The sequence below is a fragment of the Pocillopora verrucosa genome, chromosome 1 (assembly GCF_036669915.1).
Source record: "Pocillopora verrucosa isolate sample1 chromosome 1, ASM3666991v2, whole genome shotgun sequence".
Classification (NCBI taxonomy): domain Eukaryota; kingdom Metazoa; phylum Cnidaria; class Anthozoa; order Scleractinia; family Pocilloporidae; genus Pocillopora; species Pocillopora verrucosa.
The window spans coordinates 33,314,488-33,340,186 of record NC_089312.1 but is presented as its reverse complement, the minus strand read 5'-3'; the positions used below and the strand labels follow the sequence as shown (position 1 = coordinate 33,340,186).

The window sequence follows — 25,699 nt, the reverse complement described above, 5'->3', positions numbered from 1 at the left end:
TCCGTAGATTTAAATCTGGGCATGATTCAGCTAGTCTATTGGTCGTAAAATCTAGCGAACGTTACTTGCTGCCTCACCTCACGTAATAACCAGTTGCATCATCTGGCCCAAAATTGTGCTCGCATACTTGCCCGCGTAAAAGATTTCTCCTGAGAAGCGAAGCTTGGGGAGAACTGTGCGCTTCGTCGTCTATATCCAGAGAAAAATTTCCGATTATATCTTCACGCAGGAGGAAGACTGTCATTTATCCTTCAAATCAATTTTGCAGCTCAAAGAAGAAAGGTAACGAACAGGTTAATGTAAAATGAGCCTGGTAGTTTTCTTCGTGTTAACTAAGTTGGAGTATCCTTTTGTACAGCGCTTTCACTTATACCATTAAATTTGAAATGAATACTAGCAAGGGAAATATCACATGAATGTGTTCAGAGCCAAATTACATTCGGTCAAGTGGCACTTTTAGACCCACAGCGTCCGAGCGACCAATTACAGATAAACAGTGCTTATCGTTTGTTCCTCGACGCGAGTTTCCAAAATAGAAGATTGCAGAAGAAGAGTAAACATCTGCGTCAAACCAAGGGTATTCCAGTCAAAAGTTAAATTTCACGCCCTTCAACAGGAACACGAAACCTTCCTTGCTAAATTTTACGTTCCAGTGTGTTTTGGATATTAAGGTCGTCAACAGTGTATGGCGACATACCACGGCTGCTGTCAATTCGCTAATCCCTCCCAATCACTGGAAAGTTTTAAATTAAACGTTCTTATCTCAGTACGGCCTCTCAAATGGAAGTCCTCAGACAGCAAATCAGCGAGTGCAATCCGAGCGATGCGTTTGGGCCGACCATAAATCGATCACTCAGTCTGCTAAGAGAAGTTGTCCAAAGTAACTGTCCAGACATAACAAGGAACTTTATTGAATAAATTTATTAATACTGGATAAGCATAAAACTATGTAAAGACTTTGACTAAACCTTGCAAGTGTGTTTTGGATATACACCGCTGAGTACATTCACGTTTGGAAACTCGACATCTTAAACACTTCTCATGAAAACGGTGCGGGTAAAACACATTGAAATATCTTATTTATAGCGCTAAAAATAGATTGTAATAAAACCGTTTTTTTTTAAGCCATCAATAAGAATAAAGCATTTGGAAAGAAAGTTTCAGATTCTTCTTTGCATTTGCTATACAGTAAACATCATCGAAGGAAAACTGCTCAAGGGAATGCCCCATGTATACCCTAATGGTTTTCCTTATGAGTGCGAATTTGGAACTCGTTGGAATGATACTATGCTACTTTGCTCAGCTTGCACAGTTATTAATCAAATGAACGATTGTAAACAAGGCGTTACAATTAGTGTTCTTCGTAGCTCGTTGAAGTTCCAGTTGAGCCGCGGGTGACTTCCTCTCAAACAATGTGCTTGAGGACACTTTTACGCCTCGTTAGTTTCGCGTCTCTCTGTTTTCGTGACAATCCGTTTCAACAACATACCTTGTTGCCGTTTTGCAAACATGTAATGTTTCTCAACGCCGGCCTAGGCAATCCGTTGATGCTAGATAAAGCGTCACAATTGTGACTTTCGTTGCCGTATTCCAATAAATTCCTTTTTGTAGTGGTACTGTCGCAACTAATTCCTCGTTTGTATGGCGAGCTAATTCCTCCCAACGTGGATAAAACTTTTGAGCAGTGGTTGGCAACAGAATTAGATTGATGGAAGTCACTTAACGGAGTGGAACTACGTCGCTTGGATGATTTTCCACCATGAATCTTAAATAGACTATGACCCGTCGTTACATTAAGAAAGGACTCAGATGAATCGAGACTTCGATCGGCTGACATCGCATCTTTTAGATTGGATACGAAGCCATTTAGTTTCCTATCTGACCTTCTTTTGTGCCTCCAGGCCTTCTCACGTTCTTGCTGACGGTCGGGGCCCGCATTGGGTGCCTTTCTTTTAAAGCAAACACAATCTTGGTAGCAAAACGATTTCTTGTCAGTTTTAGCTGAACTTCCTATGGGTGCGTCGAGTTTTAATTGGCGACCTTTGGACGGTGATGGGATATCCTTTCGGTTATGGACCAGCATAACATGCTTAACACGATCATCAAGACAAGAAAATTTCTTTGGGCAGTACTCACACGGAAAAGCCAAGTGAAGGGAATCCTTCCCTTTCGGTTGCGACCCGTTCGTAGAAGTTCTTCCATCTGATTTTTCTCCGAAATTTGGAATGGCAGATAAGACTCCCTCACAACTTTCATTTTTCTTTGCGTGCATCTCATTCACATGCCTCCTACGTTCAGGTTTGGAGGAGAAGCGTTTCCCACATTGCCCACATCTGTGATGAAGAGTTAACTTGGAGCGTTTTTTCCTTCTACGAAGCAATTTTTTTGCTACTGTCACTGCTGTTGGCGTAGAATGTCGGCCACTGAGGGAAGCATTGCCTTTTTCAGCATTTCTAACAGTTTTTGGCGCTGTGATTAGTAATGGAGTCTTTGTTACTCTAGCCACTTGGCGACTAGTCCCTTTGAAGCTACAATTTCCTTCCAACTTACACACGCGGCCCCGACTGGACGTCCTTTTCCTACTGTGTTTAGTATCGACATGCCTGGTAAAACCAGTGGCACTCCGGAATTTTTTACCACAGTCCTCACATTTCCAAGGAGCAAAATTTGTCGATACGCGCTGAATAGAATTGTTGTTGGAATCACTCGAAATTTGGCTACATAGGGGTTTCTTGGAAGTGTGGCTTTTCGATGAAAAGCCATTTTGGTGTGCAATCACCATATGCTTGTAGAAGCTGTTAATTGTAGAGAAACCTTTACGGCAGTACAAGCACTTAAATGCCCTTACAGCATTCCCGGTTGAAAGAGTCGTTGAACGATGTGGACGATCTCTTCTCTCTTTCATTTCCGTACTGGCGCTCATTTGGCTCAGCAATTCTTCATTACAACTTATGCAATGAAGACTTTTGTTTGTAGAGTAGTTAATGTTACAAAGTCGACAAACGTGTGTTGACCCAGCCACGTTGCTATCACTTAATTCATAGCAGTTGATCTTATCTGGCTTAATTCTTTGGTCAGGAACACGTACCTTTTTTCCGTGTTTGTTCTTGACATGTCTCCTTAAACCACTCTCAGTCTGAAGTTCTTTACTGCAGTACTGGCAACTCCAAAGACAAGTTTTGGTCTGCAAGTTTTGATTTCTAGTGTGGTTCTGGGCTTCGTTTCTTGTCTGGTTATCTAGGGGTTTACGGAAACCAGTGGGATTCGATCCAAAGTCATCTCGGTGAACAACCATCAAATGTTTGTAGAGACTGTTGATTGTTGAACAACCCTCCTGACAGTAGAAGCAATGGAAAGCCCTCACTGTTCTCTTTTTGGATGGCATCGATAAATGATTTATATTTCTTTTCCGTCCAATGGACTGCACGTTCTTCTGAATATTACTGTTAACAGGTGATTGCCAAGATTGTGGACTGATGGCTTCACCTTTCCTTTGCAATTTTCTACTGCAACGCATACAATACGATCGGTTGGCACTTTGAGCTGGACAGAATCTAACTTTGCAACTACGACACTGTTTTTTTCCCTTAACAGTGGTGGTTTTAAACTCATCTTTTCTCGCTGGCTTACATCCTTGATTAGGATCATACTTCTGCTTCGGGTGCTTGTTCTTCAGATGTTTACGCAAGCCACTGACACTTAGGTACTCTCTGCTGCAGAGCTGACACCTCCAGGTATCACTCGTAGCCTTCAATTCACTCTTACTGCTTTGGGCACAGAAACTGAAGTCAACGTGTAACTTCCGCATGTGTTTGAAGAGTCCACTGTACGTCGAGAAGTGCTTTGTACAACTAAGGCATTTGAATTTTGAAGAGCCGATTGTATTACTCTTCGACTGAAAAGTAGAACGGCTTCCGTGTTTATATAATACATGACGACTTAGACCCATACAAGTTCGGAAACTTTCGCCACAAAGCTTGCATTGATATGGACCGATCCGATGGGAACGTAATTTGTGACGCACCAGAGCCAACTTCGACGAAAACTCTTTTTGACAAAGTAAGCACACGCAAACATTCGTCATTCTGGTGTGTTCCCCCTTGCGTGGAGACGGGGAGTTGCTGGATTCAAATGACTGGATGCATGCGTCGCGTTCATGTTCCTTCTGTATATTGGTTTCAGCAACTGCTTTGATTTCATTTGAGGAAAGATTGGATGGAGAACTTTCGTTGTTGTTCTTTCGGAAGTGGTGTCCTCTATGATGACCCAGAATTTTCCTCGAATGAAATCCTTTTCCACACACTTCACAGCTAAACTGCTTCGGGGGGCTCACTGATGATACACTTTCCTTTGAACCTGGCACGAACTGAGAGCCAGATAAATCTCTGCTGGGCTGAGGATTCTTCTGCCGAACTTGCGACGAGGACGTCGAGGGAAATGCACCACGCGATTTTCTTTGTTTTACAATTGATGACTTCAAACTCTTCTGAGATGGGCTGCGGCTGTGGTGGCCGGTATGGCTACCTAAGGCATTCACAGATTTAAATGACTTGTTGCAGATTCTACAAATAAAAGCTGAGCTTGCAGCACTTCTTAGGGAGGGCTTTTCTTCCGACGAAGAGCTTGAGAGGAGCTCACTAAAAGACTTATCTCCTCTCTGAGAAGGACTGCGGCTGTGGTGAGCAGAGTGGGAACGCAAAGAAGTCGAAGTTTCAAATGACTTGTTACAGATTTTACAGCTGAAGGTTGCACTTCGACCAAGCTTGGGAGAAGAATTTTCATTCAACAACGGACTTGCAAGAACTTTCCTTCTACCAGACTTCTGATTGTCTAAAACCTTTTGCCGGTTATGATGACCCCTATGTGCTTTCAACGACTCGAGCGACACGAACTCTTTCAAGCAAATATCGCACTGATGCATCCCATTTGATGCTTTTCCTTTATTCTCGGAAACGTTCGGGTGTAATTTGGCACTGTTCTTCAATTTTCGATGTCTGGTGGCCATGTGTAAGGCCAAGCGACGTTTATCATTACAAATCTTTGAACATATACCGCACCTAGCAACCTTAAACGAAGGATGCTTCTCCCGCATGTGTTTCGAGTAGGTGAAGGTATAGAGAAACTTCGTCTTACAAATGTGACAATGGAATGTATCCCTGGCATGGCGCTTTTCAGAGGAACCTTTCGTGATATTTACATCTTTGTCAGACTTACATCCATCAACAGCTTTCTTCGGGTCCATCTTGGCATGATTATGAAGTACATGCTTCCGTAAGTCATGGCTAAACAAGAAATTTTTTCCGCATTCGGAACATGTACAGGGTCCTAAAGGTTTGTGCAGAGCTTCATGTCTAACCAAATTTCCCTCCTTCTTGAAAGCCTTACCACATGTTTTACAGATAAATTCTTTAGAATTGGAGTGCACCGTCTGTTTCCTGTGCCTCAGAAGATTAACCCATTGGGTAAAACGCTTCTGGCACTTCAAACACTCAAAGGTGCCATTAGACAAACGTTTCACTGCGTGAAATGTCCTTTCGTGCTGCCAGAGCCTGTTTTTATCGTCGAACACATTGGAACACAAGGTGCAACGGCAGTCTAGTGTAACTGCTGGGTGCATCTGTTTTTGATGCCTATTTTTCGATGATTTAAATGCGAACACCCTATCACAAACTCCACATGTGAACGGCTTCACCCCTTTATGGATGTACTTGTGAAAATGAAGACTTTTTTGATCTTTAAAACTTCTGTCGCAGTGTATGCACCGCCAGCGGTGGTGATCGTTGTTCAGTTGGCAACGGAATTTGTTGTGATTGGCAAAGGAAACAGGCCCAGAACACACCATAAAACACTTTTGGCACTGTATTGGTCCATCTGTAAGAAAAGAAGTAATCATTAAAATCACGCTGCGAAAAATATTAGTCATGTTCTGTAAAAGAACAGGGCACTTGCCTTCCATTTTTCTTGTGGTATCTTTGTTTAAGATGGCCAAATCACATGCATACTTGTCTCCATACCACACCAAGAGCTCCATTCCTGGTTCTATTGTCTTAAAAGAACGATAATAGATTTCACCCCGGAACTGGAAGGCTACAAGATTCTGCTCATCTTCATTACGAGCACAATTGACAAAGCGTAGCCAGTTACTGTGTTCTTCAGCGCGAGCATCAACAACATGAGTGACACGTCCATTTTCAATTATCTGAAAATAACGAAAACAGTTATGGTTAAGTAGAAAGGATAAAGTTTAGTTGGAGAGTGCGACACAAACTAACTCAAGAACACAACCCAGGTGACATACTGAGTACTCCTAATGCATGTCAAATTTCATGCAAGTGAAATGCAGGCGCATACGAGCTGTTCAAGGACGCTTCACAAGATGATTTCAATTTCTTTACTAACCTAACTCACTTACTCATATAAAGCCATCGTATCAACTCTCAGACCCTTCTTGGGTGATAGCGTAACCCTGAGATTTTTTCAGTGGAGTTGTTTTGCACAATTACCATGCTAGTTTTGTCACGACATCGTTCCTTGCAATGCCCTTATTCCCTGTTTCATCGTCATTAAAGGCAACAACCAAAGTTGTAAGCAATTTATTTTTGTCAGGGGCAAGAGTGTGGATGCTGTGAATAAGGCAATACTTCAACATTTTAAATTGCTTACATCCCACATATAGCTCTGATCGCTGTTTGGTGTTAAATCTGCCACATCAATCTTGTCACCCCAGTAGGGGCCGAACACAACATCTGCTTCGTATCTTTCTTTGGCAAACATCCCCAGACCAGCATCTAAAAACACAGAAATCAGAGATAAAGTTAATAAAGGGGAAAAGGTGGTAATGTTCTAAAGACTGTGGTCCTGTGTCTTTAAGGGGTAGTGCAAGAGACATGTAAGTTGGTTTTATCAGCTGAGTTGATAATAGTTGATAATGAGTCGGTGGAGGGCACTACAAAATAATTTCAGGTAATTTAGTGTTAACAACTGGGTTGAAAACGTAAATTAGCCACCGTAAAGGGTAAAAAAGCTGACGTTTCGAGCGTTAGCCCTTCGTCAGAGCGATTACAGGAATTGTGGGTTGTGTGTGGGTTTATATGCAGAAAGTGGACCTACTCCATTGGTGGGAATAGGGTGACGAGAAAACAGGAATAAACTAGTTGAATGAAAAGCGCTCGTTGATTCCGTGGGGATTAAGGGTGCCGATTTGGAATATAAATTTTTGTTCTAGTGTTTTACGGCTTTCCGAACTGCCTAGATGTAAGGAAAGGCCGCAAACTGTCATATGCTGTTTAGAATGATTACGAAGATTAAAGTGTCTAGCGACTGGTTTAGATGCGTCCTTGTCATTTCTTTCCACATCGCGAAGGTGTTCTCGGAATCGGTCACCCAGTCGTCTTCCTGTTTCGCCGATGTATAACTTATTGCAATAAGTGCAAGTTATGCAGTAAATAACATTGGCGGAGGTACACGTAAAGTGATCAATGATCTTAATGGATCTTTTGGGTCCCGATATTTTCTCTACGTTATGAATGAAAGGACAAGTTTTGCATCGTGAGCGAGTGCATTTAAAAGTTCCAGATTGGTCATTGGTTTGAAATGAACTCCTGACTAAAAAAAATCAGAGGTAATGTGCCAGTTTTTCGATAAACGTGGCTATCCTGTTTCTGTCAAGTAATCAAGTTGGCAGCCATGAAAAGTTCTTTTGGCCTTATAAGAGAATACCAGCTTTGCATAGGTTAGCTGTACCATGCTGACTTGCTATGACTATGGCATAGCTAATATGGTTGGCTATAAGATGCTGTTGAAACAACTCTTCCTGGCTGTTGATTTAATGATTGAATGAATTTACTTTTCTTCCTCTTTTGGTATCTATCACTGTCATCGTGTTGCGCATTCTGCAGCTTAAGTGAACCATTTTTATGTCCTAAAGGTTCACACTGCTCTACAGGTATTCCAAGATCATAAAAAACTTTAGTGAAAGGGAAGGTAATAAAAAATGTCCTTTTGTTGTGAGTAGGCAGGGTGAACAAAAATTGTGCAATTACCAGCATACAAAATCATTCTACCAAAGGAAAACACAAACACTACAAATTACTAATTGACTTAAAAAGAACCTATCAATATAGTTCAAAATTTGGCATGCCAATAGCACAGTTTGTACACAAACCTTTCCTAACATTACCAAACCTTTTTTATTAAATTCATAGACATGCCCTGTAGCTTTCATCATTTCAGTTTTTTTTAACAGATGAAAGATAACAGCTGGAAAAAATAACTCACCAGGAATACTCGAAATCTTCAAATCCATGCTATTTGGAATGGTTGACCTTGCCCTAGTCAACCCATCCCTTTCCATAACAGCTGTTGGTTCCTTTATCCATCTGAGGCCTCCATGAACTGGACAGTCACCAACACGCAGTTTGTCACAATGATTACAAACTACAAAAACCACAAAACTATGTCAGTTAAAATGTTTGAGAAGTGGACAAATTCATGCACAACTATCCCAGATTCTACATAGAGACTGAAGGGAGAGCATGGAACTATTTCTGTGTGATTCTTTTTCATCAATACCAATGTATCACTATCATAGTCAAAATTTTAGCAATTAAGTGGCTAAGAGTACCCCTGAATCTATTTCCCTTCTGTTTCTTGAACAATAGATGCCAAAGAAGAAAACAACTTACAAATGTACTCATCTTCCTCTAGTTCAGGCCTTTTGTTGATACAATTTGTGGAAACCCGTAGTTTCTGAAATTGCAAGATGAAACTTCTCTAAATGTATAATTAGGATTTAAAATAAGAACAAATGAAAACATCAAAAGGAGCAAATGGAGACTAAATTTAAAAACAAAGAGACTACTTAAACTGCCTTGAATGTGATAAATAAAACTGCAATTGAGGGTAGCACAAACATTCCAGGCCAATCACAGAGTATAAAACCAACTTACAAAGTTCTCATACAGTTGAACCTAGGAAGTCTAGGTGGTCACTTGACAGAGGTCAGGCCAAAGGTGGTCCACTTTTGAGGTAATTTGCATATGGTGACAGGACCCTTTTGCAAGCGCTTATTTAAAACCTATTGTGATGACTTTTAGTGGCATAATCAAGGAAAAAATTTAGGATCTATGGTAATTGTTTTGCATTTCAGGAAACACTTCCAGGAGCTCCACTTTTAAGACATCTGTTGAAACAACTTTTGGTTTTTGCTGGCGAGCGAAACTTTTAGTATTTTGAAAAAGAGGTTGCTAATGAGAGGTAGTAGCAAAGGGAGTTTGACTGTATTTTTAAAATTATTTTGATAGCAAAGAAGGATTTCTTTGACACCATCTTTTAAGCTCTTGAAACTTTACAAAACTTTGTGAGATGCAATTTTTAAAGGGAATATTTTGCAGATGCTCACAGTTTGGGAATTAAAGCCAGACCACAACAACTTTCACCTCCCCTGCTAACTAGTACAGAGAAGATGCAGGAGAAAAGGCCTACGCTTCATCATCCTTATCAGAGGAAACTACTACATATAATCATTTGCAGATTTTGTAGCAAAGGCATCACATTCTCAATAGCAATTTTTTAAGACACTGAGTGTTGGTCCAGTTTAGGGCTTGAATCCTCAATCTCCTAGATGGTAGTGGGGTGCAATAAAACCTGAGCTTTCCAGGCTTAAAATAACCCACAACAGTCAGAGGGTGAATTATAGTTGATAACTAATAGCTCTTACCTGCAAGGGAATAGAAAATTCTCTAAGTTTTGGGTTGTTTTGCTCAGCACCAGCATTGGAGGTCACACTAGCTTCCTCAGCACCCTTGATATAAAATAACAGAAAAATTGTTTGAACCATTTTTACCTCTACCATAGATTAACAAACTTGAACAACATGTTTTGCATGTTACATATGTCAGTTTTACGAGCACACAGTGACATTTTCCAAAGTTGATATGCAAGTCAGATGTGGAATGGAAAAGTTACCAACTTTGCCACCTGCCATTATTAAGATTGTGATTGATCTTATCCTTTTCCAAATTCACATATTCTTGCATTTGTCCATCTTTGCTGCTTTTTTCCAGTGTAAATTGCATTTCAGTATAACTCTGGTTTTCAGAGCAAATACTGGTGTTTTCACAAGGTTTTCATCTAATGGAATAGGGTGTGAGTAGTTAGCAAAAAATCATCCATCCTCGACTGCCAATACAACTATAAACAAGGAAATCCTAAAAAATTTCTCTGACTTGCCCAGGAAAGGTTACTTGCCCAAGTGTGTTTTAATTCTGTATAAGCAATATCCTGCTACAGATAAGAATTTTGTATGGAGCAGGGCAGTTGATGCAGTACACCACACTTAGCAACTTGAAGAAGCCAATCTGGAGTAAATTAGACAAAGCTTATAGCTTAAAGCTTTGCACTTGGAATTGTGTGCGCAAATTTTGTAACTAGAAGCCGGAGAGGGATAACAAAAAAAGGCCCTTCTTAATAACAACCACAAAGAGGACTATGTGATCTGCCATACCATATGGAACTAGAGCCCTTGCTAAGAAAAGATATTTGCAACACTACTGAAGCTACCATAATGCATCAAAATTTGTTTTGATTGAATATATTTTTGACTTGATATACACAAGTATACAGGTGTTCAAAGTAATTATTTAAGTTCAGCAACTAACAGGTTACCTCACAAGAAATAATGTCCAAAGTTTGATCTTCATCCCCATTCACTGCCACTTGACCATCAGAATTGATCTGAAACACCTAAAAACAAAAACAAGAGAGAGTATTTCAGGACTTTAAAACCCTCATCACATCTATTTTTCATGGCCACCACAAAAAATCTAAAAACTGACTAACAATCCAACATGCAGATCCAGGAGCATAAACATCCATGACTGATATGAGGCATTCAACCAAGTGAATCCTCTTGGTTTTCTATCATGATATACTTACAGATATTGAACTTTTCTTAGGAAAAATATAATCTTACCTCACTCACAACAGAATTAGTTTGAGTCTCAATGTCATTGTTAGCTTTGGGCTTCGTATCAAAAGTCATCTCCTGATCCTGTGAAATGTAGCAACAGTAGAACACCACTTTACCTGTTAATATCATTTCAATGTGCTATATATCATTTCAATTGCTAATTTGTTACCAAAAATTTCAAAAAAAATGTTACCTCACACAAGACAATATCAATAATTATTTCTTCTTTTTCTTTTTCTTCACTATCATCTTGAAGTTTGATGATACTCTCCGTTTCAGAATCCTGAAAATTACAGAAATGAAGCTTTAGGATTAAAATGGCTGGCTCGTTTCATAACTTTAACTACTCAATAAGTCAGGCTGTAGACGATTAGCTGCATGTAGAAGACAGTTGACAATTTGAGAGCTTCCCACTTGCCTATTGGGCAAGTGCCTTCACAACATATTTATTCTTGAAGTGTATGGGCTCTGAAATGCTATTTTATGCATTCCTTCAGACATTCAGTATGTGCAGAGCTCAATGGCAGATGGTTGGCCTGGTAAACATGTGGCAGGTAGAGATTGGAAGAGTGCTCAAGTTGTCTGTTGCTGAAGGTCTTTGTGGCAGTGGCTTGTTTTGATCACTATTGCAGTTTACTGTTCACAACTTGAAGACACCCTCTTATGAAAGGTAGGGGGCTAAGAAATCAAGGTAGCCAATTTTTAGCTAGCAATTAGCACTTAATGAGAACCCTGTTAATCAGCTATGCTTCAAAAGCAAAGCAATGAAAATTTTACCTTGCAGTGGGCAATCATTAATTCTTCTCCATTTTGTTCTTGAGGCTCTTCATGACTGCTTTCTTTGGCATTCTATCAGTTATGAAAAGGAATTTAAGGGTCAAATTAAGGTAGTTTTTTATCTTTTTCTCCCACGGGTTAAGCACTACATTGAATTTCTTTTTCAAAATTACCAATTTAAATAGCCTCTGAGTTTAATAATACCAGTAATTGAACTGTGATTATAGCAAAACAAAATGTTTCTTTAACTCCCAAGACCTCACTAGTAATTCACCTTACTATCTGCCATATGGTTCTTGTGATGTTAGTTTGGAGAATTTGGTATTGGATCAACTAATAATCTCCTAATTAATATTTTTCTTTATTCTCATCACTTGTCTGCTTGATATTGTATTGATATTGTAAGGAGAAATTCTGTCTTGGTCACTCATGGGAGTTAAAGGGTTAATCAACAAAGTAGCAAAATTAATAAAGAAAAAAAAACACTGACCTCTGTTGTGTCATGAACGATTTCTTTCTCAAACAGACAAGTCAACTTGGGTAGAACATCAGGTTCTTTCATCAACTGTCCTGTGCTAATATGCACAGGCATCTGTGAAAATATCAGAATAGTGTCAATTGAGCTTTTGAGAGGCCTTGCATCAGTAAATTTGGATAGGAAATACAGCTCTGAAAACTTATTTTTTAAGGTTTGACTACTCTAATATGACTCCTCTTTTCAGGGGACAAAGCTTTTCAACAAACACAAACTTTTATCCTAATGGAAAAGATATTTCTGTAAGTTTTGTGCTCAGCACATTCACCAAAAAGAAAACCTCTGTTAAGGGTAATTTTAAACCAGTACCAAGGGCATCTCCTTGATGCAGGACCCACTGAATAACTTAATTAATGGTAATGAATTACGGTCCAACCTTCACCACCAGACACCTTTCCACAGTGGCAGCCCCCAAAGAGCTACTTTTTTGTCCCTACATATGGTTGATAAGTTCTGTATTGTTATTTGTTTAAAATTCTCTACAGGGACAACCCTTGCTCAACAACAGGGGCAAATCCGAAAATAGCATAACTACAATAGTCACTTAATCACAAACCACCAAATGGCAAAGCAAAAAGCACAACATTTGCTAAGGTAGGTAAAACAACAAAATAATACGAAAGATGAAATGTAAGCAACACTAATAGCAAAAATTCGATTCAATTGGTAGACTCGTTGTAGCTTATGAGTTTTGTTTGGTTCAATTGTTTCTTTCTCAGAACACCAATATTTGGTTTACTTGTTATTACTGGTGATGTATCTTGATTATTTTACTATACATAACTATTAAATGTTAAAAATCTGGACTTGGGTTTGGTAAAAAACAATTGTAAAATCAAGAGAACAATTCATTTACAGCCAACATTATTTGACACAATACCATGTCAAATATTCTACCAATAAGGAATAGCTTTGAAGTGTGTGTCTTAAAAATTAAAACTGAACTTGCTCCTCGTGATCAATAAAATTCACACATCTTGGCGATAAGAAAACTACATCAAAGCTGGAATTCATGTTCCTGTTAAAAAAAGTGGTATGTGTTGGTAGCATGAACACCTCCAGATATCCCCTCATGGTGGCTTCTGCAAGGATTTACCGACTCACAAAAACCAAGTGCATTGAATCAACGAGTTTGGACCCTCATTTCTCCGATTGTACTTTTAAAATTACCATAATAAAAGGAGCACTCTAAGCAAGTTAATACGATTTTTTTATCTAGAAGGAAAATCATGACAAGAAGCTTGGAAAAAAGAGTCAAAAAAGAGTTATGAAAAAATGAAATAGCATAGGCCTTCCCTCCCCTCCCAGCCTGTAAAATGTTCGCTTCATCAATGCACAACCGGCACGAGATTGAAATAATTACATTCCTAATCCAAACAAACATGTCCAAGGCACTGATCTCTATATCAAGTCAGGAGCAAAGTAAAGCTCTACCTGCTAAGTTATCCTTTAAAATTCAAAGGCGACCCATACGCAGGAAACAAAAGACGTACAGGAAAGGTCAAATGCAGAGCATAGATTAAATTTGGTAGCTAGCTCCCCGTTCGATATTTGATATCGCGAGCTATTCACAGCCAGGATCAAATCAGCGAACAACGTGGCAAATTTTCGAAAACAAAAGCCAAGGGAAACACGGAGGGAAAGGAATAACTAATACCAGCTTTCGAGTTTCCAAACAAGCGAGCTTGAAATCTCCTATCACATGGAGTGATATTCCCGATCGCTCTCGTTTCGTGTATCGAAGATTTTGTAATCTACATGTTCATATAATGACATACACTGAACGTAAAAAACGTGCGAATCAATCATTTGCGCTAAAAAAAACGACTGGGAGACGTTTGGAATGAAGAAAAAAAGCGCTCACCTGGCTCAGAACATATGCCATCACACCATGTTGTCGGCAATCGAACAGGAATGATCTAAGACGGCGCGAAAGTACGCGCCGCTTCACTTTCCCAGAGTTCATTATTTCCCGCGCAATGAGCAGTCCTCCCGGCAACATAATTACGTCATTAGGGGATTTAGAATGTCATGCAACGTTAACCCGATTGAAAACAACAATAACATGAAAAGCATTACAAATTTGTTACGGGTCTAATAAAGATGACGACCGGCAAGCTACATTGTAGGATACTGTAATGAGCCAGCGGAAAACGATTTGACTGAGAATTTCCTCGTTTTCTTGGAGTACCTCTACAGTAGCGATTGTGAACCATTTTCTCATGTCTATGGGACCTCTTCAATTCTCAGATTACATATCCCTGTCACGCTAACTACCTTTGATTTGATGAGAGTTGGAAGCGCTAGACTGGTCGTGAGGATACTGAAGATGGGGCTTTATACAAAGGCTACTCACTGGTAACCTAAAAAAAAGGTCTCACGAGGTTCTTGAGCTAATCAAGATTACTATTTCTTTCAATAATTTTGAAAAAAAACCTCAAAGGCTTCGCTGAAACAAGCAGCTGTCTACAATTATCGGTTAAGTGAGGCGCGGAAAAGTTTGGTGACAGGGTTTTGACTTAAATTAACGGGGTTGCCACGGGTAAGCTTCCAAGTTCTCAAAGATAACTAAATCTTAAGAGCCGTGGGTCGTCAACCGTCAAACGTGAAAAAATCTCGGTCGCCAGAAATGGATCCAGGTTCCGTGACAACACGATTTCACTTCAAAACGTGGATGCAGAACTTCCGTCACGTCTCGCTCAATTGAAAATCGTGGCAAGAATAACTTAAATCCACAAGCTTTTCAGCGCTATGTAGATGGGAGGCACCAAAAACAATAGTTTTCTAGGCTAATCTCATCTAATCCAAGCTCCCAGACTTTCCTTCGATGTGTCAGTAAATGAGGTTTCTTAATTCGTATTTTCCAAAACTATATTCTTGCGATCGAAATCAAAATTATAACACCAAAAGACTTGACACCTTTTTCTCCTTTCTCTACGAGAAATCTCAGGGCTCTTGACCCCCAAAAAACCCATATTCATAATTTGTTCGTTTCTTCAACAACGCAAATTAGAGTCCTTTTCTCTGACGCGTGTAGAGTTTACAGTAACTGTTCAAGCATAATCACATGGTACTTAGTATTTGCCAAACTGGACGACCTGAAGTAAATTCTCAATTACTTTCCCCATTCTTCAGGAAATGTGAGGCTAGTGGTAAGCACTATTAGCCGGGTTCCTAGTCTCTAAGTGGGGTGTATAGCACAAAGGCCACACATCGTTATGATACGTTTATTGCTGTGCAATGTATGTTTGAAAATAACTTAGGTTTTGAAATGAAGAACACATCGTGAAATGAGTCTAGAGCGAAACTGTCCATGGCCACCGACTGTAATTTTCCCTGGCCAAAAAGCAGTCGTGTTTTCTCTAGCACTGTTTCTCTCGACCAGTTCTCCTTGTTCTAGTTTCCCCAGTCGAGGGCTTTAACGAACTCTTCTTCTGAAAACTGGAGAAGTTTGGCCGCCTCAATGTGCATCTAGAAAGCAACCAAACGGATTAATTCTATCTAACGGACAGAAACCACAAGACATCTAAGGAATACATGCAGGTGGCAAAAGATGTGCAGTCTATCTCTTTCAGAATTGTGAGGTACTCAGAGGCGTGCATCCCTGTAAACAGCTGTAACTATAAGGAGAATAAAGGGTCCCCTTGTTTTAAGGGAAAAAAAACTTCTTTGTCAACTAAGCACACGGACGTAGTACTTAGATGGAAAAGCACTTTAAATTTTGCGTCATGACTTACTCCAAATAAAGCTGATCGAGGAATAACTGAAATGTGGGCACAAATGAAAAAGGGAGCAACGATGTTTAATTCCGAAAATGAACCAACCTTTTGTCGTTTAAGAACATCAATGAGCTTCATTTGCTTCTTAAAGCCAGCCATCAATTCGTTCTTCTGTTTCTCAAGGCGTTTGTTTTCGGCCAACAATTGATCGATGCGCTTCCTATCCTGTTCGCCAGAGTCCTGTATTTAGAGAGAATAACACAAAGAAATGACACAATAACACAAAAAAAACTTTCCACAAAGGAATTAAGGGCGCGGATTTGGACATTTATACGTACTTATTGTGTGCTGAGTTAGTATCTCTCTCACAAGGCTGACTATAAACCAAAACAATTACAGGCAATGTCGAGACAACAATTGAGCCAGTGCATGATAAAACTCACCTTTGACTGACTCTTGGCTTTCTGTAGGGCGGTCTTATACTTCTCTGCTTCTTCGAGGGCACGATTCAATCTGTAATCAAGATAGTGCTAGCTCAAGTTAAGATCAAAGACAAAGATGAACTTCGTGACAATGGATGAACGGATGCTGATTTACCATTTTGTAAAATGAATGGATGAACTTTGTGACAAAGTTCATCCATTCATTTAGCAGAAATACTTACCTGTAAACCGTCTTCAACGTTTTACCTCGACGTTGATTTTTGGCAACAGTATTTTGAAACAAGGCTTACAGCTAAAACTCAAAACTTTTCTAAATCTCTAGTGTACTAAATGCATAAAAACCGCGATTTTGGTTGGACTTCGTTTAAGTAACCAACGCTTCGAGTTTCCGCTTAGCATTCGGCATCGGGTATAAAGCTCCTAACGTTTTGAAGGAGTGCTGAAGGACTCTTTCTACGGAACCCTCACCTTACTTCAGTGACATTTTTGTTTGAAGCTGACTGCTTTTGGTCTCTCTGTATTGAGTCCAGATCCTATATACATACGAAATGATAGGTCTGAGCATTGAGTTAATTTCCATTGAGAAAAAAAACAGTTTGACTAAAATTGGAAATCTTGTGCACTAAGCCATAAAAATAAGAATTCCTGTGCCATTCAGACACTTAGTCCATATAAAACGTACACTCGAAGATGGAGCGTGTCGACTCCCGTAACTCGAATCTTCAAGAATTGAACTGAAAGGTTTAGAGAAACCAGGAAAGAAGAAAAATGACCCCTTATAGAGCAAAACACTTCAGATAAAGTTCAATGCAGTTGGGTGAACCTTACACTGGGAAAAAGTGAAATACCTTCCACAAGTCTTGTGTAATGGCACGATAGGACAAAAATAAATAGCTGCTTCAAAACAGTTCCGAGTTCAATTTGCACTACGATACTGTCTGTTTTGACTACTCAGTTTCAGGTTAACTTATTAAGGAAATGACCTGAACAAAGTGTGATCACTGGTTCGAGTTTGCGGAAATACGTTAAATCATGGTTTCCAGTTACCGAAGGAATATCAGTAGATAATACTTGACACTATGATTTCGTACGAGGTAATCGAGTGAGCAGTAAACTGTACCTACTGTTAAATTAGAGAGCACTAATAATATAACTGTAAGAATTCTACGGGCTCTCTCTCAATAAGACATTGTGACTTTATTATGCAACATCTTTCTTAGTCAAGCAGTAATACTAAACCACATGTTACCTTTCTTAAAGACACCAGTTGTTGTTCAAGTCCATCATTCTTGTGTTTGCAATCATCATAAAGCTTTTTGTACTTGTCGATTTGTGACTATGGAAGCACAATGACTATCTCTTTTCTTTCTCACTGATAATAATGTTGTTAAAGAACATATTCTTTGGTTTCTAAATTAAGTAAGGAGGGTTTTACGGATAGTACAAGGTAGAAACTAAGTATGCATAAGTGCATGTGGCCACTCAAACATTTGGAGCGAAGTTAAGAAGAAAAATATAACCTTTTGACCTATAATCCTGATACTAATTGTATTTACTGTAAGCCACGTATTTCCTATACTGTTAGCTTTGTTTGAGAGTATTCAGTGAAAGAATATCTTTAAATTCCCCTCATCACCCCAGTGTTCTCCTTTTATTAGGCAGTAACTGGTAACATTTACCGCCTGTAGTACCTCTTATTACCGTTTAAAATTGCTTGGAATTCTTGAAAATTCAACAGGTAAAAGGATTGCTTTACCGGTTTGAAAATTTATTTTATTTATTTACCTGTCATGCTTAAAATAAGGGAGAACATTGGTGTCACCCTGTATCCTACAAATCCAATTACGTTGCAAAAAAAAACAACAAATTGGTCTTTCTTTGAAGCAAAAGGGTTAGAGAGTCTTTGTTATTGGGCATTTTGACATGAAAGGAGGAAAAGATGAAAAGCCAGGATGAAAAGAAATAAAGTGTTACCCTAAATGCATACATAGCTTGAGGTTTGTGATGGTGTAGCTGCAGATGGACTAACTACAAACCTGTAATCCCTGATTTGTTTTTTGTAATCTGCCCTGTTCCTCAGTCAGTTCCTTGACCTTCTTCTCTATTGCTGATTTTTTCTCATCCTAAAAGACACAGAATGATGCAAATTTAACTTAAACATCATTAAGAGATTCTCTCATTAAGTAGGGTGTGCACAACTATTAAAAGGTAAAAACTACTGAGGACATTACCAATACTTTTCACTTCCCACCTTTTAAGATAAGTTTTGAGGCTATTTAACACTCTTTGCAAAAAAAGAAAAAAGATGCAAATGCACAACAAATATAATCTATAACATCACTGAGAAACACACTTATTAAATGGAGTGAGTACAGAGATTTCTGGCTAACAATCACCAGGAATATTCTAAAGGTTTGTCATATTTCGCCTTTTAATATCAATTTGAGGCATTTGCACCCTTTTTGCATGATTAAGAGTGACATTGTCCAAAACATTTGCCTGTAGAGTATGTACATCATAGGTAAGCCAGTTATAAGTATTTACCTGCAAAATATTCGGCTGCCATCTTGGATGTTTAGGGCAGAGTTAGTTTAGGTTTGGTTAAGGAGAGAGGTAGAATTGCCAAAGGGGAGGGGGTGGACTACAGATAAGGGACACCCTTCTCCCATGGGTGGCACTTTGTAATGTAACAAGATGCCTGCACTCCAAGCTATCCAAGCATCTCTTTAAATAATATTGGATACCAAGTTCATGTTTTTACCTTTTTGTTACATTCCTCCACAACTCTGTCTAATTCTTCTTGCATAACTCTCAGTTTTGCCTTAAGGAACCTGATTGTAGCTTCTACAATTGCAAAAAAGTGTATTGATATTATTAGAGACACTATGATAATCCAGAGGCTAAAGGTTAATTTTGTAAAACCAATTATAACATACATCATAACTCAGCTCATAGGAACCGAGTTCTTGGCCTTTATCTGCTGTATTGGTGGCCATTTCAAAAGTTTCTAGTTAAAGAAGTTTCCGGTTAAATAAGCCCTAATGCAGCTAAAACAGCTAAAATCAGTGGTAAAAGTAACCACAAAAACAAATTTAAAACAAGTATTGATTACTCGTGGTCCCATGATCTCCCAACCTTGAAAATTGTGTCCAAAGTCATGGTATACAGTGTTTCTACTGAGAAAATTTGTCTAAACAGCACCCCTTGCTCTTAAAATGAAATATCAAGATGGCTCATTTGTTAATGGTCTGCATGGAAAGACAAAAAAAATAATAAGGAAGAAATTTATCTAAATTCTACCTCCATTTGTAAGGTGAATACATTGTTTACCTGATCCCATCTCCTCAGCACCAACTGGCAAAACACTGTTGTCAGTTGTAGTTGTAGTATAATTATTGTCTTGGGCTTCATTCTCTAGCGTGCTGATTGTGTTTGCCAGAGTTATCCTATCCTGAAGCATATCAATTGGGTCATCAGAGGGTACAGGAGTGTGAGGTACACTTCCAGGTGCTGATGCTGTTTTAGATTTTGGCCTAAGGTAGAGATACAAAAGAGAAATTATTGTAAGTTAGTAAAATCTTGTTGCTAAATATTCTACTAAAAGTACACTATTTTGTGAAATTGCTTGCTGATCAGCAAGTTGATGTAATTTCAACTTAATAGACATAACTTCTTAAATGTACCTTTATTTGTCCAACATCATCAAACAATTTTGTGACTAATGTGCCAACTGAAAACATCTGAGGTGGCAAAATATAAACACTACATAGAGTGTACAATTTGGTAGTTTTCTCCCAATCTTACTGTGTGTAAAGACAATTTTAAACTATTGAATTTAGCTATTTTGTTCATTTAAAACCATACCAGCCATTTAGCCATCAAAAATCTGTCTGCAGCTTTGATACTGTTAAAAGTTGATTATCAAGCATAGTGTGATTGCATGGATGCATGCATGCTAACTCTGCTACTTGGCACTACTATGGATCTGCTAAGAAAAGTGCTCTGTACATGGCCAAAACTGCTAGCAAAACTAAAGATTCAATCTGCTGAATCAGTGACAGAGCAAAATATTGAGCTATATAATGTCAGGTTGAATTTTTTTTTTAAATACAGAAAATTGGGCCACCATCAAATAATTGTGTTGTCAACCAGAAGTCTTTGATCAAACATCATCAAAACACTTAGTCATGTTTATTTATGTGAGCTAATTTAGCTGAGCATGGTACAGGCAGCACATTGGCCATGTTTACCTAGTTTTCTTTGTTCTTGAAGTGGGTCTACTTCCCTGTTTGCCTGCTGCACTACTCACAGGCCTTATCTGTGTTGTAGTTGTATTACTGCCAACAGGTTTCTGAAATAAACAGATAAAAAAATATTGACTAAGGTTGAGAAAAATATTGTGATATCAGTGATGAGGAGATACATTTGCAAATGCACCAAAAAGGTACCTGTTTTAAGGCTGATGATGGTGGTATATCCACATTTGAAAAGTCCATTGATGGAAGCAGATCTCTGAGAAGGAAAAAAATATTCACTAAGTGTTCTCTATAGGCACCACCAGCCTCCATTTTCAATTCCTACTTTTTCGTGTCTGAAGCACTAACTACTTGAATATCACAAAACAGAAATGCCTGCCTTGATTTGAACAAAATTTTAACTCTACCTTCAGTTTTGTTTACACCCAAATATTTTCATTAAAACTGGAGAGACAATAATAAGTACAAGCAAAAGATGCCCATACCCTAATTTACTTACTCCAGATTTTCTGATAATTCTGTTGCAGTAGGTCTGGAAAGAAGCTCATCTTGGTCATGCTGGCATGTATCCATAAAAAAACAAAACTTGTCAAATGTAAATTCAAACTACGGGTATCTCTAATTCTTTCTAAGATGGGGGTAAAATTCAATTTAAGCTAGGCAGCGGTTTTACACATGTGATGGAGAGGGGGCCCAGAGGGACACCACTTCATTTTGCTATGACAGTACAGGTGTATGTCAGCTTTGTGATGAAAGGTGCATGGGGGTGGGTTCTGGTTTGGTTGCCATGGTGGTGTCCTTGTTGCAGGAGAGCTGCCTTCTTTTTCCTTTCTACCTCTCTCTCTATTTTTGCCCTCCAAGCACCTGCATGTACACCTATATGCACCTACATGCACACCTACATGAACCTACGTACACCTACATGCACCTACATGCACACCTACATGAACCTACATGCACCTACATATACACCTACATATACACCTACATATACACCTACATATGCACCTACATATACACCTACATGTACACCTACATGCACCTACATATACACCTACATGTACCTTATAGTGTAAGGAAAGTGCTTCAAATTAAGTTAAACATAATTTCCTTAGCCACACTGTAATTTCAATGAAAGAGGTCTCTTCTGTCATGTGAATTGGGGGCATAACTTTCTATTCCATAAATGCTGAAATATGGTTTAGGAACTTTTTTCCTTTTCTTTCATTGAGAAGGTAAGGCTTAAAGTACTTTTCCATGCAGTTTCTTTTATTTTATTTTAGTTCTATCTTTTACACAAGCAAAGGAAGTATTGTAGATAGGACACTGGAACCCATTTGTACCTTTCTTTTATCAGATTAAGTAATAAAATCATGTGACTTCTGAGATTGGAATTCCACTCATCTTGATAATATGGAATAGAGTCTAAAAAATCTCAGAATAGTGTGGAACTCCCAATTTCACTCAAGTATAAAGTCTTTGGAAGTGGAATCATCAGGGTTGTAGCCAAGGCTCAACATTCAAAAATAAAATTGTCAAAATACAAGGAGACTCAATCAAAATGTCAGTTATACATATCCCATGGATCAAAATGGGTCTAGGGTCAAGATACTCCAAACACAGTTGAATCAATTTTGAGCTCTCCTTTGTTTAACATAAGTGTTGCAGCTTAAAATGATTCCAGCTCAAAATAATTTCAGAGTGCTTAAAAAATAATGCAGTTTTCTTTTTTCAAGGAGTACATTACAATATGTCAACCTAAGAAATCAATTCAAACAAGTTTGAAATCATTTTGAACTGAAATTCATTTTTAATTACTATACTATACTTTTCCATAATCTGAAAATAAAGGAAAATGAATATAGTTTGAAACCATCCAAACTTAAAAATTCCCCTTCAACAGTAAAATATAAAATGCAGACTGACATATATAGAAGGTGAATCATACAGTAACATGATAATACTATAACTGCAGTAAAGATTCCAAAATTACCATCACTTCCTCTGCTTCTTTTATCAGACTTGCAGTTCTTTCCTCTAATTCAGCATTGAGTCGCCTTTATGTCAAAACATAGCAAGTAAGCATAAATTCACAAACATACAGAAGTTTGTGTGGATAATTAATTTTTTCCTCTGCATCTACCAACCCCACAACTCTCAGGATCTCATTAGTAATTCTCCTTACTATCGGCCATACGATTCTTTTGATGAGAGTTTGGAGATGTAAGGAGAAAATCTGCTTTGGTCACTCATGAGAATTTAAGAGTTGAAACTGAGGCTACCTTTTCCAGTAATCAGAGAAAGATTGTCAAGAAAGCTTCCAATAAAGTACAACAATAAAACCCTTGCTCATACCTCAATAATATAAATTTATCTACCAAAAATTCCCACCTCACTGTCTATCCAGCCAAATTTGATATTAAATTATTACAATTAGATTTACATTCTAAATTTCATTTAAAATCAAAGCAGATGACCACAACTTAATTTTGGAAAGAAATTGTTTATGTCTAATCTTCTAATCTGTAAATTGTATCTCAAACGTTTGAGTTGGGGATATAGGTATTTCTTTCGCCTAACCCTCCATCCTAGGTTCTTTCAGGAATAGGATCAAAACGATGGGGGACACGACCGTCGTGTATCTTATCGTGTATTCTGAAAGGAACAGCGACAGATAGGACTACTCAATGTAAACAGTGTGCTTTTAAGTTGCTGTTATTTATGTTTGTGTGCCTTGCAGGGTCATAAAAGTAGTTGGGCACTGCTATTACTTAAGATAGACGCCTTATACTGACATATACTCTTCTTCCTTGCTCAGAAGGCCCTGTGCTATATTCTTTGTCTTTCCAGAGGGTGGCTTTTCCATACTTGACGATCTTGGGAAACTTCCAGAAAATTTTCGACCCCCATTTGAAGAAGCTGAGGAAGATCGCTTTGCCGCCGAACTTGGACGTGACTGTAAAAAGGAAATAAAAAATAGTTACACCGACTAATCTTCCTCTGTCTTGGAAAAACAAAATCATTCCAAATGATAATTTCATCACTCACCATGATAAAATTCGTGATTTACTTCTGGTTGATTTGAAAGGTAATTTGGTACCCAGTGGCTTCTCGGTTTTCATTCCGTCGCCATTTTGAAAACCCAAACTTCCTGGGAACCAACGAAGTGATACGAAACATGGTAATTTAGCGTCATCAGCTGAGTTAAAGACGTAAATTTGGCCACTGATTTTAAAGGCTGGCGTTTCGAGCTTCAATCGTTGTGACGAAGCGCTAACGCTAACGAAACGTCAGCCTTTAAACTCTTAACGGTCGCCAATTTACGTTTTCAACTCAGTTGATAACACTAAATTACCTTGATGTGCTCTCCTACAGACGCAGCACCACAGTTTGTTAAGAAACTTACCCCCTTGATACTAAACATGAACGATGATACCAATGATATAGCTGACACGGGGTCAAAGTCAACCATTTTTGTAGATTTTCGAGATAACTCTAATCCAGACGGTCTTGCCTTTATTACTTGCCCTGAAGCTTATTCAGAGTCGTTACTGAGACGGTTATGCCTCCCTAGGGGGCGGGGAATCTAACCCAAACTTAAAGGTGCATATCGGGGAACACGAAGACGAGCTAATCGAAAATTTTTCTTGCAATCGCCTGGAAAACCGTAACTATTCGACGATTCGCATTCTTGGTGTTGGGAGAGATGAAGGCGACAATGATCTTGCCTTTCTCCAGATTGTAAACAAATCTACACAGGATAAAGGAAAGCACCTAATATCGGAGTGTGTCATCGAGCCTCTGAGACAGGCGAATGTTGGAAACATTTCGCAATAAGGTAAAGCTACTACAACAGACGAGGCTACACATGAGTGGGTGGCGACTACCTTTCAAGAGTACGCTAAAGAGAAAGACGAGGACGATGCAAGATTTGATGTAGTTCACTCGTTTCATAGTCTCTACTATGTTGATCTCGAGACTACGTTGAAGCATTAATTGTTACGAGAAAGAACTTAAAGCGTATTGAATAATATCATGTGTAATTCAATGGGAAGAGAATGCCTTTGTGAAATATGGGAGAAGAGCATTCACCCAAAGTCTGGTTTTCAATCCTGGTGCGTACCTCAGCGATGAGCAGGTAAGAGACATCGCTGAGAAAAACGGATAGAAATACGTGGGGTATCCAGGTGAGGTCAAAACATGCGACATCACGAGCATCTTTAACTCATCATCTCTAGGTTCCGCGATTTTTTCTCGCAATGGCTTGATATCAGGAAAACTGCAAACGAAGATAATCTACAGAAAATTCTTGACTTCTGGAAAGATAAGTGAGCTGTAAAAGGCTGGTCAAGGGGGCCTCATCATTTTCAAAGGAATATGAATGATGTGAACTGCTATTTTAGGGGATAGGCTCTGGAACAAGACACTGCTGTGATCTGTTGTCCTTGAAATGAACTCACACTCCTAAGAGACCTCTCTTGTTCATAGTGGAGAACAAAGATCAATCTTTAGCGAGCGCTAGTGGACGATTTAATAAGCATTATTTAGTTAATACTCTCTAAGTTTAGTTCTATGATGACAAGTTTTCGTTTGTTTAAGTTTCTCGTGAGAATTTCTCTTGCAACTTAGTAAAGAAAGGTATGCAGGGGGGAAGAAAGCATTGCGAAACCCCTTATTTTGCATATTTGTGATAAAGTGTGCGTTGGCATCTATTGATAATGGATTGTTCTCGAGGGTGTTACCTCATGGGATCATTTACTACGGTGAATAGTTTAAACGTAGGTGTAATAATTGATCTTGTAGTTTGATCGTCCGAATGTCAGTAATCTTGAACACGAGTCACAAGTACTATTTACTGATCATGACTTTCGCTCAGTATCAGTGTCAGTCGTTAGTACCGACAGTCAGTGTTTTCCTGGTCTACTATTGCACATTTTTATATCATTATATCAGACTACACGAACAACTGATCAAATACAGAAAATCACATGTAGATTGGA

At 38.7% G+C, this 25,699-nt stretch overlaps 2 protein-coding genes across 3 annotated transcripts; both read right to left on the bottom strand.

The window, feature by feature from the left end:
- Positions 1–906: 906 nt before the first annotated feature.
- Positions 907–14,201, bottom strand: LOC131772545 (zinc finger protein 91-like). Of its 2 annotated transcripts, XM_059088476.2 has the most exons (12): positions 14,146–14,201; positions 12,237–12,338; positions 11,747–11,818; positions 11,163–11,252; positions 10,973–11,050; positions 10,666–10,743; positions 9,719–9,802; positions 8,685–8,748; positions 8,278–8,436; positions 6,664–6,788; positions 5,950–6,199; positions 907–5,871 (listed from the first exon to the last, which is right to left on the bottom strand). In XM_059088476.2, the coding sequence occupies exons 1-12, from the start codon at positions 14,164–14,166 to the stop codon at positions 1,478–1,480; spliced, it is 5,517 nt and encodes a 1,838-aa protein (XP_058944459.2). In that variant the 5' UTR covers positions 14,167–14,201; the 3' UTR covers positions 907–1,477. The 2 variants fall into 2 exon arrangements, with proteins under 2 accessions (XP_058944459.2, XP_058944460.2); XM_059088477.2 differs by lacking the exons at positions 11,747–11,818; positions 12,237–12,338; positions 14,146–14,201 and having other exon boundaries at positions 11,168–11,252.
- Positions 14,202–15,494: 1,293 nt separating this feature from the next.
- LOC131772538 (testis-expressed protein 9) lies at positions 15,495–23,829 on the bottom strand. Its single transcript, XM_066172480.1, has 14 exons — positions 23,748–23,829; positions 23,495–23,655; positions 22,693–22,756; positions 21,199–21,257; positions 20,892–20,955; positions 20,694–20,794; positions 19,774–19,976; positions 19,205–19,287; positions 18,480–18,566; positions 17,693–17,779; positions 16,912–16,976; positions 16,444–16,513; positions 16,106–16,240; positions 15,495–15,752 (listed from the first exon to the last, which is right to left on the bottom strand). The coding sequence occupies exons 1-14, from the start codon at positions 23,748–23,750 to the stop codon at positions 15,678–15,680; spliced, it is 1,257 nt and encodes a 418-aa protein (XP_066028577.1). The 5' UTR covers positions 23,751–23,829; the 3' UTR covers positions 15,495–15,677.
- Between the last annotated feature and the right edge of the window lie 1,870 nt (positions 23,830–25,699).